At 46.0% G+C, this 15,685-nt stretch overlaps 1 protein-coding gene across 5 annotated transcripts in view; it reads right to left on the bottom strand.

Annotated features, from left to right (window-relative positions):
- Window positions 1–1,168: 1,168 nt before the first annotated feature.
- LOC127596509 (diacylglycerol kinase zeta-like) overlaps window positions 1,169–15,685 on the bottom strand; it is an 81,025-nt gene continuing 66,508 nt past the window's right edge. For all 5 annotated transcript variants that reach the window (XM_052059163.1, XM_052059161.1, XM_052059160.1 and 2 more), the window contains 8 exons: window positions 10,919–10,981; window positions 10,759–10,815; window positions 8,802–8,851; window positions 5,165–5,205; window positions 4,413–4,533; window positions 4,293–4,329; window positions 3,864–3,963; window positions 1,169–1,929 (listed from right to left, as the gene is read on the bottom strand). In XM_052059163.1, coding sequence (XP_051915123.1) covers window positions 1,813–1,929; window positions 3,864–3,963; window positions 4,293–4,329; window positions 4,413–4,533; window positions 5,165–5,205; window positions 8,802–8,851; window positions 10,759–10,815; window positions 10,919–10,981 — 586 coding nt within the window. In that variant the 3' untranslated portion in view covers window positions 1,169–1,812. The remainder of the gene's footprint in view (window positions 1,930–3,863; window positions 3,964–4,292; window positions 4,330–4,412; window positions 4,534–5,164; window positions 5,206–8,801; window positions 8,852–10,758; window positions 10,816–10,918; window positions 10,982–15,685) is intronic.

The following is a 15,685-nucleotide window of genomic DNA, read 5'->3' on the forward strand; positions in this document are numbered from 1 at the left end:
AGCGCATTTCAGAAATCCAACAGAGATACGCCAAAAGGCATGAACGACCATTTCAAAAGTGCCGTTGAGAAAGGAGAGGCTTGACTTTAGCTAGCTGCCGAAGACGAAAGAAGCTGCATTGAAGAACAGCACCAATTTAAGACGCAAGTTCGAGACTGTTGGCTTGAGATAAGGAGCCAGGGGTCGCAAGTCAGCGGGACGGGATGCGCAAAGGCCACCGGGACCAAACATCATCACTTCCGTTTTCTTTTCATTCATTCATTCATCTTCCTAACCGCTTGATCCTCACTAGGGTCGCGGGGGGCGCTGGAGCCTATCCCAGCTGTCTCCGGGCAGTAGGCGGGGGACACCCTGAATCGGTTGCCAGCCAATCGCAGGGCACACAGAGACAAACAACCATCCACGCTCACACTCACACCTAGGGACAATTTAGAGTGTTCAATCAGCCTGCCACGCATGTTTTTGGAATGTGGGAGGAAACCGGAGCACCCGGAGAAAACCCACGCAGGCCCGGGGAGAACATGCAAACTCCACACAGGGAGGCCGGAGCTGGAATCGAACCCGGTACCTCTGCACTGTGAAGCCCACGTGCTAACCACTGGACTACCGGGCCGTACTTCCGTTTTCTTTTCATTGAAATTCAAGAAATTCAGCGCCATCCAGGTCTTGAGTTTCCCCCAGACCAGGACAAAAGTGGAGTACTTCCTTTTGATTTAGAAAAATATCAGATGGTTTAAAGCTTGGGCGGCCCGGTAGTCCAGTGGTTAGCACGTCGGCTTCACAGTGCAGAGGTACCGGGTTCGATTCCAGCTCCGGCCTCCCTGTGTGGAGTTTGCATGTTCTCCCCGGGCCTGCGTGGGTTTTCTCCGGGTGCTCCGGTTTCCTCCCACATTCCAAAAACATGCGTGGCAGGCTGATTGAACACTCTAAATTGTCCCTAGGTGTGATTGTGAGTGCGGATGGTTGTTCGTTTCTGTGTGCCCTGCGATTGGCTGGCAACCGATTCAGGGTGTCCCCCGCCTGCTGCCCGGAGACGGCTGGAATGGGCTCCAGCAACCCCCGCGACCCTAGTGAGGATCAAGCGGTACGGAAGATGAGATGAGATGAGGTTTAAAGCTTATCCTTTTGGAACTGCGGTAGCAGCTGGACAAAAATGTTCAAAAGTATGCAAACTGAAACCACTGGAAAATGTTTTTATTACCTCATGACAATTTCAAAAACTACATTAGATACGACAAAACGACAAACACAACCAGTGTATCAACTTAATCGTCAGATATTATTGGCAAGTATGAATAAAAGTAAATGCGCTCGCAAGGTCGAGATGCTAACATCAATTTCTAAAGTTTTCAAACCAATAAATGTGATTCTTATTCTTTTTGGTGTGTGAATATTTGGCTAGCTGCCGTGCAAGCAACTTATCAAATAATTTACTATGCGCACTTAAGTTAAAAAAAAAAAAGGCAACAACAAAAAGTACAACTAGAATAGCAAAAGCACTTTCTAAAGGCTTCTAGTTTTGTTTTTGCTTTGTCAGTCATGTGGAGGGAAACTGGGTCCAAACGGAAAATGAAAGAAAAAACAAACATCACATGAATGGCCCCTTCATGGCTGAAAAAAAACAATGTAAAAGTAAAAAAAAAAAAAAAAAATCAAATAAAAAGGTCCGAGACATCCGTTAATGTTCCACTCCGATTCCAGGAAATGTCCTGAGTTGTTTCTTGATCAATACGTGTTTGACGTGTCCTCATCGTGGCGACTTTTGGCACAGCTCCACCGTCACCCGGCAGCTTCTCGCGCTTCCGAAAAGGCTTAGACGGCCGTTTCTTGGTCCTCCCTCTGGATCATTTGGTTGTGCTGCCGGTTCCCCAGGTAAGCTGCCAGCTCAGCGTCGTGAGCCCTCTCGGCCCGGTTCTTTGGGGTGTCGCCCTGCGGGCAGGCAATTTTTGGACTTGTTGATACACTTAACTCATTCACTCCCAAAGACGTGTTTAAACGTCTTTTCAGACTTGGTCTCTGTCACGTCCCGTGCCCGCCAGTAGGTGGCGGGCTTTTCCCTCCGCCAACTGCACACCTGTCCGTAATTTCGGGCTGATTACCTGCCTTTATTAAGAGGCTCCGGCAGTCCACTCACTGCCGGAGAATTCCACGCCGTGCCATTGTTCTCTCGTGCTAATTCCTCTATTGTAGATTACTCGTTGCCTTCTTGCCTTGCGGCCATTACTCTTGCTATTCGCGTTAGTCACTAAATTGTATACTTCTATATTGCCTAATCAGTACTTCCTCGCACTTTGTTTTTTCAGCGAGCGTTTTCGGTTGTTTCCTTATTTCTTCCCTGGTCCTTATTTGACCAGCGTTTTTTGTTACTGTTTCCCTGTCGGGCTCTTTCTGTTCGTTATTAAAGACTTTTTGTGTTCTTACAAAATCTTTTCGTGTCTGCTTTACCTGGGGATCCACCTCGTTATTTTGTTGTGCACGAGGCGATCTTTCATCGCCTCGGGCACAACGTGACAGTCTCGAGATGTGACCTGCGACCAGTTCAAGGTTGTAGTCTGCCTGAAGTCAGCTGGGATAGGCTCCAGTAACTCCTCGCGACTCTCAATTTTGGATGAAAATCACTGCCACTTTTTCGATCAATCAATTTCTTTTTTTCCCACACTTTCTCATGTTTTTGTGATTTTTTTTTTTAACTTGGTCACCTATCATTAACGCAATTTTTTTATATTTTTCTTTCATGCTGCTTAGTTGTTGGGATTTTATTTGGATTTTCATCTTTTCAATGAATTTCATTTTTTTCGCCGATGGATTGAATGGTACTATATAATTAAACTTACTTTGCTTGCCAGCAGTGACGGCGATGTATTACACTACAAAAAAAAAAAAAACCACAAAAAAAAAATACATCCACATCGCCATGCAGGCAAGGAAGAGGTGCCAGAAGATGAAATACCCCTGAGCAGTTTGGGGGTTCACCGTCTTACTCAAGAGATCCTCCACAGATTTCAGGAAGCCTAGCGGCCAATCGTCATCCTTCATATTTGTTTTCTATCTTTTGTTTCAACATTCAACCTCTTGACCACTAGCTTCTTAAGAGTAAAACAAACTGGAATGTTTACAGTGCTGCATGACGTCCCGGGAGACCTAGCGCTGTTGTCTTTGTCTCTGAACTCTGCTTTTTTTTTTTGGCAGGTTCCTCTTCACTAGTGACAAGGGCCTCGGCGATCAAATCCGAAAAATCAAATAAAAATTGACGCAGAAAGCCTGTCAGGCTGTCAAAGTGCATCAAAGTGTGCAGAGTGATGCGCGTCTATTCAAACTGTCTGAAAAATATCCAATGGCTCTTATGAGCTGCTAGCAGCTAGCCGCTAAAAATTGCCGCTAAACGCCGACGACAGGCGCCGTACAATTCATGGTCAGACAAATTAATTGGTTTTTTTTCTGCACTTAATTAGTGATTTAATGTCTTTTCAGGACGTTGTTCAGGGATGGCAATGGCTAGTGATGAAAAAAAGCGAAAAGGGGCGTGGCCTGGGCAGGGCGACCAATCACAACAAGTAAGACATCATACACGTCCAATTGCAGGGCTGTTTACTATCGGAAGATGGAAAGACTGATCGGGAGAGCTCGCGTAAACTCGACGATAAGGTTACCTGACCCTAAAATTTTCTCAACGGTTTTGGCGATTCACAAAAACGATCAATTTAAGAAATACAATACAACACAATACATGCTGATTTATATAGTAAAACGGCGGATTTCCGTGTATCCGCGGAAAATTGCCATCCCTGGTTGTTTTGCGAAATTTTCTCTATATCGGAGTAAGGGAGGTTCCCTGCATGATGATTATTTTTTTCTTAACCAACCTGCATGTCGGTTTTCATCAGCGAGGCTCCCGCTTCTACCAGGTAGTGACAGATGGTCCTGCGACACAGTGACGCGGCCCGATGAAGAACCGTTTCGCCGCTGTTGGAAGACCAGGAAGCAGCATGAGAACACTTTTCTCTCGGTCTTTTGATGTCTGTCAAATTGGCTACAGAGTGGTACACCTTGACTTATTGTGCCAACTTTTTTTGATGCTTGGGCAATTTTATGCTTTTATATGTCAAGTAGGTATGTTCAAAATCACAGGGGGAGTGTGGGGGGGGCACAGAACAGGCATTGCGAGGGTAATGATTGATTTACTACGCAAATATAAACAATTATACGCTCGGTCACCGAATAAATGAAAGTCATAAATCAAGGTACTGCAAGTGATCCGTTTCTAATTACGTTCAAGACAAACATGAACTCACTGAATGTCTTCCGTCTTATCAATGAGGTCCTTTGGAGCTGGAAATTCAAGAAGATGGCAAATGAGTGGACTCTCCCAAGGCAGTCACGTGACCTCCACGGAAGGCATTCGAGCAAGTTACCGTTGTCAAGGATGAAGCGGACCATCTCCTTGCTTCCCGCGATGACAGCGTGGTGCAGCAGGCTGCAGCCCGATTCGTCGACACATGTCAGGTCACATCCTTTCTCATGCAGCTCCTGTAGCTTTTTTTACCACCCGCCCCCGCCGCAAACACAAAAATGATATTCACTTGAGCTTGAAATACAATAGAAAACAACAAATGGCGTCAAAATGGAAGTTTAAGGAGCGTTGGCGCGGAGTGCCGATGCGGATTTGAAGCTGGGAGTCGCGGCTTGGAGTTTGAAGCGGATTATGTGGGACAGGAGAAGTGAACTAATCTCTTTTCGTCAATGGACGCTACAGCTTCGTGTTTGCTTTCAAAACTTTGCTTGTAGCAGACGTGTGCACATTTTTCAGCATGATGTCTCTGATCCACTGGTGAAAGGACACTTTGATCCTCTCCTCTTTCATCTAGAACTGCTTCAGACAACAAAGTGTATGCAGAAAAGTGGTGAAGATTGCACGACTGTCTCTGCCCTATGTGTTGTCTTGTGTTATTTTTGTTATTTTGACTTCAAAATGGCGCCGCGAGAGTGGCTGCCTTTACAGCAGCTCCTATTTTTTTGTTGTTCTACTTCTTCCTTTCATAACTTTGCTGCTGTGAATCTGGAATTTCTCCATTGCGAGACTAATAAAGGTTTTCTTAATTTTCTTAATCTTAATAGGAGGAGGAGCAACATGATCAAATATGCACACCCACCAACACACACTAACCTTTTTCAAGTTGTTGGTCTTTACACACTGCATCAACAGCTCTGTAAAGATACCAAAGAATTACATAAAGTACATCGCCAAATCATGAGAAATCATATCTTCCGTTTTAACAATGTTCAATATGGGAGTTATGATTCATTTTATACTAATGCCATAAAATACAACAAAACAGTCAAGTTGTTATTGGCGTGTTCTTCCTTGACCTTCGTAAACTTTTTCAACGGTTTCAAAAAAACAAAAACAAAAAAACCCCAAAACAAAACATCAGTTTTGTTACCCAAAGTATTTGTGTGGCTGAAGCAAGGCCATGAGATGAATGTTCATTAAGTTGACCCCAATCCTTGCTCTCACCGCCCCTCACTCTAAAAAGCAGCGACCTAATCCAGTTATGTGAGGCAGGCAGAGACAGGGAGAGGGAGGTGGGGGAGGGGGCGGGGGGAGAGAAGCGATGACAAAAAAAAAATTCTTCAAGAGCTTTCGTGGCTGGAAAGATCAACACACACACAGAGTTGAAAACAAAAGGACCTGGTCTTTATCTATGTGACAATACAAAAAAAAAAATTTTCAACTAATACCAACCAAGCTCTGTTTCTGTGTTTTATTGGACATGACAAGTAAACATTCACAAGCACAGTGGCGGAGGGTGTGTGTGTGTGTGTGTGTGTGTGAACCTTTGTATTTACTTTGTGGTTGAACCTCATCTGGCAGCAATAACCTCAGCCAAATGTTTGGTGTAATTGCAGGTCAGACCCGCGTAACAGTCCGGAGGAATTTGAGACCGTATTACTCATGACAAAAAGTGACGACAGCAACACGGCGCTGGGAGCAAGCACCTCTGTGGAGGTGAACTAATGAGACTTTAAGTTCACAATCCCGTTGTTATGGACGCGAGAGATGCGTAAATTGATTTGTGTGAGTCTGAGGCGAGGATAAAATCAATAAGCTAATCGGTGGCAGGCAATGAGGTTCATGGCAGGTGAGGCAGTGGTATTTTGCACATTTATTTCAATGGCTACTCACTGGATGATGTGCAAAAAATGAATTTTAATATAGGCATAGACCAGTACTTATCAATGGGAGGGGGGGCGGCGGTGGGGGGGGGGGGTCCATAACCCAACCCACAGGGGGTGGTTTAGGTGTGATGCCACGGGGAGTGTGATTGACCTGATTTGCCAGACAAGAATCAAATGTCATCACACATCCACTCCAGTAGGTGGCAGTGGTGCTCTCATTTATTTATTTGGGATTTCAAGAAAACAGAGGCACTTCTTCCAATCTTTTCCAAAACAAAACAGGTTATATTTTTCTTTGTTGTCGGTTTGTCTAAATTTATTTTTGGGTTTGTTTTCTTGAATGTTCATAAGGTAAATGTACTTCAAACATGGACAAAAGACCCAGTACTTAGTCACAGGGAGTAAAATGTAGTTGCTGTGCTGGGATGACTCTTATTTAGTTTAACAAAGTTAAGCCAAGGCGGCCCGGTAGGCCAGTGGTTAGCACGTCGGCTTCACAGTGCAGAGGTACCGGGTTCGATTCCAGCTCCGGGCTCCCTGTGTGGAGTTTGCATGTTCTCCCCGGGCCTGCGTGGGTTTTCTCCGGGTGCTCCGGTTTCCTCCCACATTCCAAAAATATGCATGGCAGGCTGATTGGACGTTCTAAATTGTCCCTAGGTGTGAGTGTGAGCGTGGATGGTTGTTCGTATCTGTGTGCCCTGTGATTGGCTGGCAACCGATTCAGGGTGTCCCCCGCCTACTGCCCGAAGACAGCTGGGATAGGCTCCAGCACCCCCCGCGACCCTAGTGAGGATCGAGCGGCTTGGAAGATGAATGAATGAATGAATGAAGGTTTTGAGTTATGGAACGGGCGGCCCGGTGGACCCGGTGGTTTGCGTGTCGACCTAACAGTGCAGAGGTACCGGGTTCGATTCCAGCTCCGGCCTCCCTTGTGTGGAGTTTGCATGTTCTGCTGTGTGGGTTTTCTCTGGGTACTCTGGTTTCCTCCCACATTCCAAAAAACATGCACGGCAGGCTGATTGAAAACATAAAAGCGGATTGGAAAATGGATGGATGGAGTTATGGAACATCTCTGGCTACTTTCCGTTCGCCCATGCGTGACTGTTTTAACAAGTTTGACTGTGTTTTAAAAAGAGTGCGGGAGAGGTAAAGGTACAAAATGTACAAATTAGATTAGGGCTCGGCATTGTGGATTTTCACCTTTCGCGAACACGTCCCCCAAAGATAAATGAAGTTTCACTGTGTAGAAGATCCTTGCCTAAGAATGCACGCATGCCCCACCCCACCCCGCCCCGCCCCTCCTCCTTTCACATACACACGCACGCACACGTCACATGCTCCACTGAACTATTACATTTGATGGAAGCTAGCTGACCCTATGGGATCTGTCAGTGTGTGTCAAAAAACGAGCAAACATGACAACGTTCAAAAAAAAAAAAAAAAAAACGATGTGTGCGGAATAGCAAGAGTTTAACACCAATAGGGCTTTGGAAAAAAATCTGATATCCTTTATTTGTCCCGCAATGGGGAAATTACAATCAGAATTCAGAAAGGAAAACGCTGGGTAGGGAGAGGGGGGGGGGGGGGTAGGCCAGATCGTGTTGTTTGTTTTGGAGGGACGGCCGCCAACAAATAAGCACGATTAAGCTTACCTGAAGTTTCAGTTTACTCAGATTGCAACAAGAGTTTCAGGGGAATTCAGAAGCTTCCAGTAGATGAACGAAACCCCCCAACTATGATTTGATGGGATGATGTTCCCTTGGTCCTCTGGCATTCATTCATTCATCTTCCGTACCGCTTGATCCTCACTAGGGTCGCGGGGGGTGCTGGAGCCTATCCCAGCTGTCTCCGGGCAGAAGGCGGGGGACACCCTGAATCGGTTGCCAGCCAATCGCAGGGCACACAGAAACGAACAACCATTCGCACTGACACTCACACCAAGGGTCAATTTAGAACGTCCAATCAGCCTGCCATGCATATTTTTGGAATGTGGGAGGAAACCGGAGCACCCGGAGAAAACCCACGCAGGCCCGGGGAGAACATGCAAACTCCACACAGGGAGGCCGGAGCTGGAATCGAACCCGGTACCTCTGCACTTTGAAGCCGACGTGCTAACCACTGGACTACCGGGCCGGCCGGTCCTCTGGCAATAACCGAGAAATGATTTTTGCATGATTGCTTTTCGGCCCCATAATTCAGTTTTGTATAAAGAGGTGAGAATTTCAACAACAACAAAAAAAAAAAACTTGAAGAGCCCCGAAGTGTCACTTTTTTTTTTTGCCACTTAGAATGAAACCTGAATTAAAAGACAAGACTTTAGCTGGCAGAATAGCCCATTTAGCGAAGCAATAATTTGATAGACAAACTACTGTGATTGTGCAAATGAGACGGTTCGGGAGGTGTCATCACCTTCCGGTTAAAAAAATAGAGCAGCAAAACAAACTGCATGAAAAGTGAGAGCAAACTGTGCGTCAGACAGGAGAATCGCATCACAAAAGCTGGCTTGCTTCTACAGGTTTTTTTTTTAACCCCCCCTCTGAGACACACAAGCTGCCAAGTTGCGTGCCGTGCGCAACATAAACGAACCACATTCATGTCATGTGTGCGTGCGCGTGCACAAGTACCTTTTTCTTCTTCTCTTCCTGCATCACTTGACTTTTGACACGTTTCAAGTCTGCAAAGAGACCGTCACAAATAATTACGGGCACCGTTTCTGTTTCTTTACAATACAAACCCCCACTCGCCACCTCCGGAGGTTGAATTGAAAGCCGTGTATCAAAAGAATAACGTGCGGCACTCAACCAATCATGTCGCGTCCATTTGTGAGTTCTCGCAGCAAACGTAAGGAAATTGGGCCAGCCTGTTCCGACGCTTTTGTTGGGCAGTACGTTGTGAGTACATAAGTGAAATTGTTGACACAATGCAGGTCTCTTAATTGTGTCGTTAAGTGTGACTGAGGCGTGAGTCGTTCATTCAGTAAAGTATGCGCTTGAAAAGAAATTGCATTTAATTCATAAAAGTTGGCATATCATCTCAAACTCGTTGACTTTGAAACTTAGCTTGTAGCCGACGTGTGCACATTTTGAGCTTGACGTCACTGATCCACTGGTTAAAGGAAACTTTGATTCTCTCCTCTTTCATCTCAAACTGCTTCAAACAACAAAGCGTGTGATGGAAAAGTGGTTCGGACTGCACGACTGTCCGTGTTTTATGTTATGTGTTGTGTTTATTATTTTACTTTATGTTAACTGTTTTGTTAAGCGCTTTGTTACCGCTGCCGCTGTGGTGAAAGCGCGAAAAAAATCTGCATGTATTGTATTGTATTAATACATGTAATAACAATGTAATAATGTAAATTTCCCCAGTGTGGGACGAATAAAGGATATCTTACCTTTAATTGTGTATAATTTCTCATACTAAGTATCGTCTACTTTTTTCTTTTGATTTAAAAAAAAAAAAAATCAACATAACAGAGCTACTATGGCATTCTGGGAGGGTTTCAAAAGGGTGAGGATCAGAGTTCCCAACCGCTGCCGTAAACGCACAAAATTCTGTTTGGTAATAGCAGCGAGAAGGGTGCTGAATGCTAAGCAGGCGATATTAAATACAATACGGTACCTCTTACTTACGAACGTCTCTTCAGACGAAATGTTCAAGTTACAAAATGCCTCGACAGGGAAATATTGCAGGACGGTAAAAATACAGCGCGGCCCGCGATGCGCAGCTCCGAGTTTCCCCGAACGCAACATCCTTATAGCTGCTCTGCCATTGGCTATGACCTAGCATCTTCCTGGCATCCCATTGGCTAAGAGCAGCTCTGAGTTTCCCCGAACGCAACATCCTTATAGCTGCTCTGCCATTGGCTATGAGCTATCATCTTCCTGGCATCCCATTGGCTAAGAGCGACCACTAGGGAACCTGTATTTGGGTGTCAACCGATAGAAATGCGTTATGCAGTGTCCTCGTCATTCGCCACTCGGGACCACGAGGCGTTCCGATAGTTTGACGTAAATGTGAATCACCCCAAAAAAACATCGCGATCGCTCACTATGCTGAGCCTTGGACATTTTCGAAGGATTGTTCAAAGCAAACGTCCTTGGATCTGTTCTTTTCAAAATGCCAGGCAAAAAAAAACACTTCTGAAAGAGAACGTGAACTCAAGAGGGCAAAAAAACGATGAGGATGCAGTTAAAAGTTGAATGACCATCATTTTTTTTCTTTTATTCGTTGTTTTTTTTACATGGTGTGCAACAATCGAATTGTAACATGTATTTGTTACATATTTTGATGCATTTTTATGCTTTAGGAAACATTTGCGTCTGAATTTTGGAAAGGGCTCGGAAAGCATTAGGGCATTTACACGGAAAACGCGTCTCTACTTACAAAGGTTTCGACTTGGGAAATTTCTTCCAGAACCAATTAATTTCATCAGTAGAGGTACCGCTGTGCCGGTTCACGTGCTGTTATTTTTTTTTTTTCCTCAAACTGGAATGCTGAATGTTTCATCAAGGCAGAGGAGCCGTTGACGGCAAAATACATTCACTTCATTGGAAAAGTCAAGCCGTGAGAGGACCGACTGACCTCATGACAGGCTTCAGCTCATCAGGAGTGGTGACAGAGCGCTGGATGCAACCTTTTCTGGAAATCGCAGAGCAGTCACGGCATGAAACAAAAGAGCCTAAAAAAACGCTTGCCGCCGTTGAGCCGCCGTTCATGGAATGCGATGCAACGGTTGACTAACCTTCGTAGTTTTCTGACCTCGGGTGTTGAACTCGGTGCTGAGGCGGGGCTGTCACTGTTCATCCTACAAGACAGCACACAGTGTGTTTGAAAGATCCGGGTCCACACACACACACACACACAAACACACACGAGGTATTGTGACACACTGCTATTGTAGAAGAATTGAAGAAGCTCATCTAACTTTTTGGGATGTGGTCCGAGAGGATTTTTTTTTCCTCTTAGACAGAGCCCATCAAATGGCCCACAGAGAGAAATACATGGTAATGTGTCCATATTTCTTTCCGTTTCTCCTTGCTCGGCATACAGGCAGGTCACACAGGTGCGCTCTTTCTCGCTCACTCTCAACCCGCACATCCCCGCCCGCCCGGCACCTGCGACGCGGTTGCTCCCGTCGTGGAGCTGTGTTTATAGCCATCAAAAAAAAATAAATAACGTTCGAGCCAGGCGTATTTATCCTCATCCCGCAATTAGTAGTACAGACAAACCTCGGTTTTCGAACGTCTCTGTTCTCAACCAAATCAGTTTTCAACCAAAAATTTAGATTTTTTTTTTATGCCTCAGATTATGACCGAAAATCATTTCACGACCAAACTGAGCACACTTGAATGCGCCACTCTACTCCTCTCGCCTTCCATGCATGAAGAAGTAACGCTATCTTGTGTTGCGTTCCATTGTACAGTTTGTTTGTACAGTATTTTATATATTACCTGCTTGATTAATACGTGTGTATACAGTTTATGGTGTAAAATAGTTTTAAAAAATGATTTAAAAAAGTTGGTTTCTCGACTTGGAACGGATTAAAATTTATTACATTGACTATAATGGGAAACATGGTTTTGGTTTTCAAACAAATCGATTTTCTGGAACAGATTATAGTCGAAAACCGAGGTATGATCATTCTTGGTTGTCTTTCGTGGTTTCGCCACCTTAATTTTGCTGTATCCGCACAATATAATGTGACATTAAAGACTTTCTATTTTATAGTGTGTGTGTGTGTTGTTTTTGTTTCGAGGATGTTAGACTTGAGCATGTCAAAAGGAGCCATGCGAGTCTCCGCACAGACGACCTCGACAGGTCCTGCGAAACGGCACACATCTTATTAAATCAGACATGGCACTTTGATTGCTTCACCGACACTTGGATAACTTGAGCAATCAGAAAGGTCATGCGTCATTAATTACCACAGAGAATCATTAAAGAATTTGAGCATATCAACGCTGTAGTTACATGTTAGACGAGTAACCAGAAATTAGCACGCCTCCGTGTACGAAACGTGGGAAACAATACATGCGGGGTTGAACTTAATATTGAAAAGCCGGGTGAAAATGACATTAATCACCGACTATTTTTAATAAACCGCCATCCATCTACTGCTTATCCTGTTGAGCGAGAGCTAAGCTACACGCTAGGCTGGTCGCGCTAATGAGCGGGAGGAAAAAAAAAATTGCAGACAGAACGGCCCGAGCCAAGATAAATGCGGATGTTTTGGATGCAGTGAGGGTTGGGCTAGGAGGGCACTGATCGTTCATGTTTGTCAAGGCTTCTTGGTAAGTTTTTCAAGTCCCAAAATTCCATACGGGTCCACACAGTCTCACTCATTGAGAATAAAAGGCAGGGAAAGCAGAAAACACTTTTAAAAAAAATAGCACAGCTATTACGCCGGTCTTTATATGTACACCATTGTGTTTGAAAAGAGCGAGTAGTTTCCCCGTCTTTTCCCGACTCACATTTTTTGAAGCAAACCAGGTAGTTCTGGCGTCGGGCTCCCATTATTTATGATTTCCTGCTTTGTTTGAAAGGCCGGCTTTGAAAAATGTCTTAGTTTGGAAATGAAATGACAGCTTGTAGCATCGCACAGCACACATCTTGTTTACTTTTTGCACGCGAGGTTAGAGTTCACCGTGACCTGTCTGGTGAGCAGGTTTATCAGGCGGCTCACTATCGCCACCTTCCTTGAGGTGGAAGTACTGGCTGCCTCAAGGCAAGCATTTTCCCTGTGGATTTGTTTTGATATCGACTGTCCGAGCCTCACCTTTCGTCGCCGTTTAACGAAGCATGACATACAGAATTCATTCATTCATTCATTCATCTTCCGAGCCGCTTAATCCTCACTAGGGTCGCGGGGGGTGCTGGAGCCTATCCCAGCTGTCTTCGGGCAGTAGGCGGGGGACACCCTGAATCGGTTGCCAGCCAATCGCAGGGCACACAGAGACGAACAACCATTCACACTCACACTCACACCTAGGGACAATTTAGAGTGTTCAATCAGCCTGCCGAGCATGTTTTTGGAATGTGGGAGGAAACCGGAGCACCCGGAGAAAACCCACGCAGGCCCGGGGAGAACATGCAAACTCCACACAGGGAGCCCGGAGCTGGAATCGAACCCGGTACCTCTGCACTGTGAAGCCGACGTGCTAACCACTGGACTACCGGGCCGCCTGAAATACAGAATTTTTCAGAATTTTTTTTTACCATAAAAAATGTCAAAATACATTAAGAACCACACCAAACTCATAGTCCAGAGTACAAATATGAACACTTTCTTTTTCCGCTCATGACGACTGCACGTCACTGTTTGGATGCATTTCAACTGTTCGGGAGACGTAGCATACACGGTACGGGCCTCTCTCACACTGCCTGCTCTTGATACTCTGGAAACGCATTCAATTACCGCTGCTGGTCATCGTCATTACTGATGATGATGATGATGAAGATTATGATGATGGTGGAGCAGCAGCTTACGTTTCGCTGTTTGCCTCCACAAAGCCAGCGACCGGCTTTGTGAGCGCAGTCAACTGGATGTGGATTACGACAAAGCACCAGACGCGATAAGGGGAGACTTTTATTCATTCATTCATTCATTCATGCATCTTCCGAGCCGCTTGATCCTCACGAGGGTCGCGGGGGGTGCTGGAGCCTATCCCAGCTGTCTTCGGGCAGTAGGCGGGGGACACCCTCAATCGGTTGCCAGCCAATCGCAGGGCACACAGAAACGAACAACCATCCGCACTCACACTCACACCTAGGGACAATTTAGAGTGTTCAATCAGCCTGCCACGCATATTTTTGGAATGTGGGAGGAAACCGGAGCACCCGGAGAAAACCCACGCAGGCCCAGGGGGGAACATGCAAACTCCACACAGGGAGGCCGGAGCTGGAATCGAACCCGGTACCTCTGCACTGTGAAGCCGACGTGCTAACCACTGGACTACCGGGCCACCCTGTATTAATTAGTATTTTAAATATAAGTGCATAATACATTAACTTGAGTATAATTCAGTGCTGAATTTTGCTGTGGCTGCATAAGTATGCGCCCCCCGTTTATAATGGGGGTGAGTGGCTGTGAGGATCATCGCCTTCAAACATTCTGCAATCATGCTCGTCCCCCCCTAAATCAAGTTCAACAGAACCGGGTCGGCTTCTCGCGCCATTTTTGTCGTCACGCCTCACACCACGAGCCACGCTCCACAGACAGCTTCCATCACATCCGGGGGGGGGATCTCATAGCTCAAAGGTAGAAAGGGACTTTGACAGGCTGTGTTTCATTGTCATCAAACGCACCCAAATCCTGAAGTTTAAAAAAGCCCGTTTGGTTGCACATGAATCCAAACGGGCTTTCCTACCCCCCCCCCCCCCAAAAAAAATAAATGGGCGGCCCGGTAGTCCAGTGGTTAGCACGTCAGCTTCACAGTGCAGAGGTACCGGGTTCGATTCCAGCTTCGGCCTCCCTGTGTGGAGTTTGCATGTTCTCCCCGGGCCTGCGTGGGTTTTCTCCGGGTGGTCCAGTTTATAAACACATTCCAAAAACATGCATGGCAGGCTGATTGGACGCTCTAAATTGTCCCTAGGTGTGAGTGTGAGTGCGAATGGTTGTTCGTCTCTGTGTGCCCTGCGATTGGCTGGCGACCGATTCAGGGTGTCCCCCGCCTACTGCCCGGAGACGGCTGGGATAGGCTCCAGCACCCGCCGCGACCCTAGTGAGGATCAAGCGGCTCGGAAGATGAATGAATGAACATTCATAAAACCCCAGAAACCACATCAGGATTCAGGATCAGACCGTGCACCATCATTCATGAACGCAATTGCTGATGCGCAAGACTTGACAACTCCGCATGAAAGGGGTTCAACCTCATTGACGTCACTCGCCGCACCGCAGGCAATCAGCGACATCGACGCTGCACGCCTCCGCAGACTCTGTTGTGGATCCCTATTATTCACTTACGAATACTGGGACCAGTTTCATATTTTTTTCCCACCTTTTTTTACCATCTCTTAGCAACATTAACATTTCATGTCCTATTCCTGATTAAGCAAACGGTGAAAAAGTACTCTTAGCCTCCATATACATTACATTATTCATTCATTCATTCATTCATTCATTCATTCATCTTCTGTACCGCTTGATCCTCACTAGGGTCGCGGGGGGTGCTGGAGCCTATCCCAGCCGTCTCCGGGCAGTAGGCGGGGGACACCCTGAATCGGTTGCCAGCCAATCGCAGGGCACACAGAAACGAACAACCGTCCACACCCACACTCACACCTAGGGACAATTTAGAGTGTTCAATCAGCCTGCCACGCATGTTTTGGGAATGTGGGAGGAAACCGGAGCACCCGGAGAAAACCCACGCAGGCCCGGGGAGAACATGCAAACTCCACACAGGGAGGCCGGAGCTGGAATCGAACCCGGTACCTCTGCACTGTGAAGCCGACGTGCTAACCACTGGACTACCGGGCCTACATTATTCATGTAATTGGATAAGTAAAA

Source organism: Hippocampus zosterae, chromosome 2, assembly GCF_025434085.1.
Source record: "Hippocampus zosterae strain Florida chromosome 2, ASM2543408v3, whole genome shotgun sequence".
Taxonomy (NCBI): Eukaryota; Metazoa; Chordata; class Actinopteri; order Syngnathiformes; family Syngnathidae; genus Hippocampus; species Hippocampus zosterae.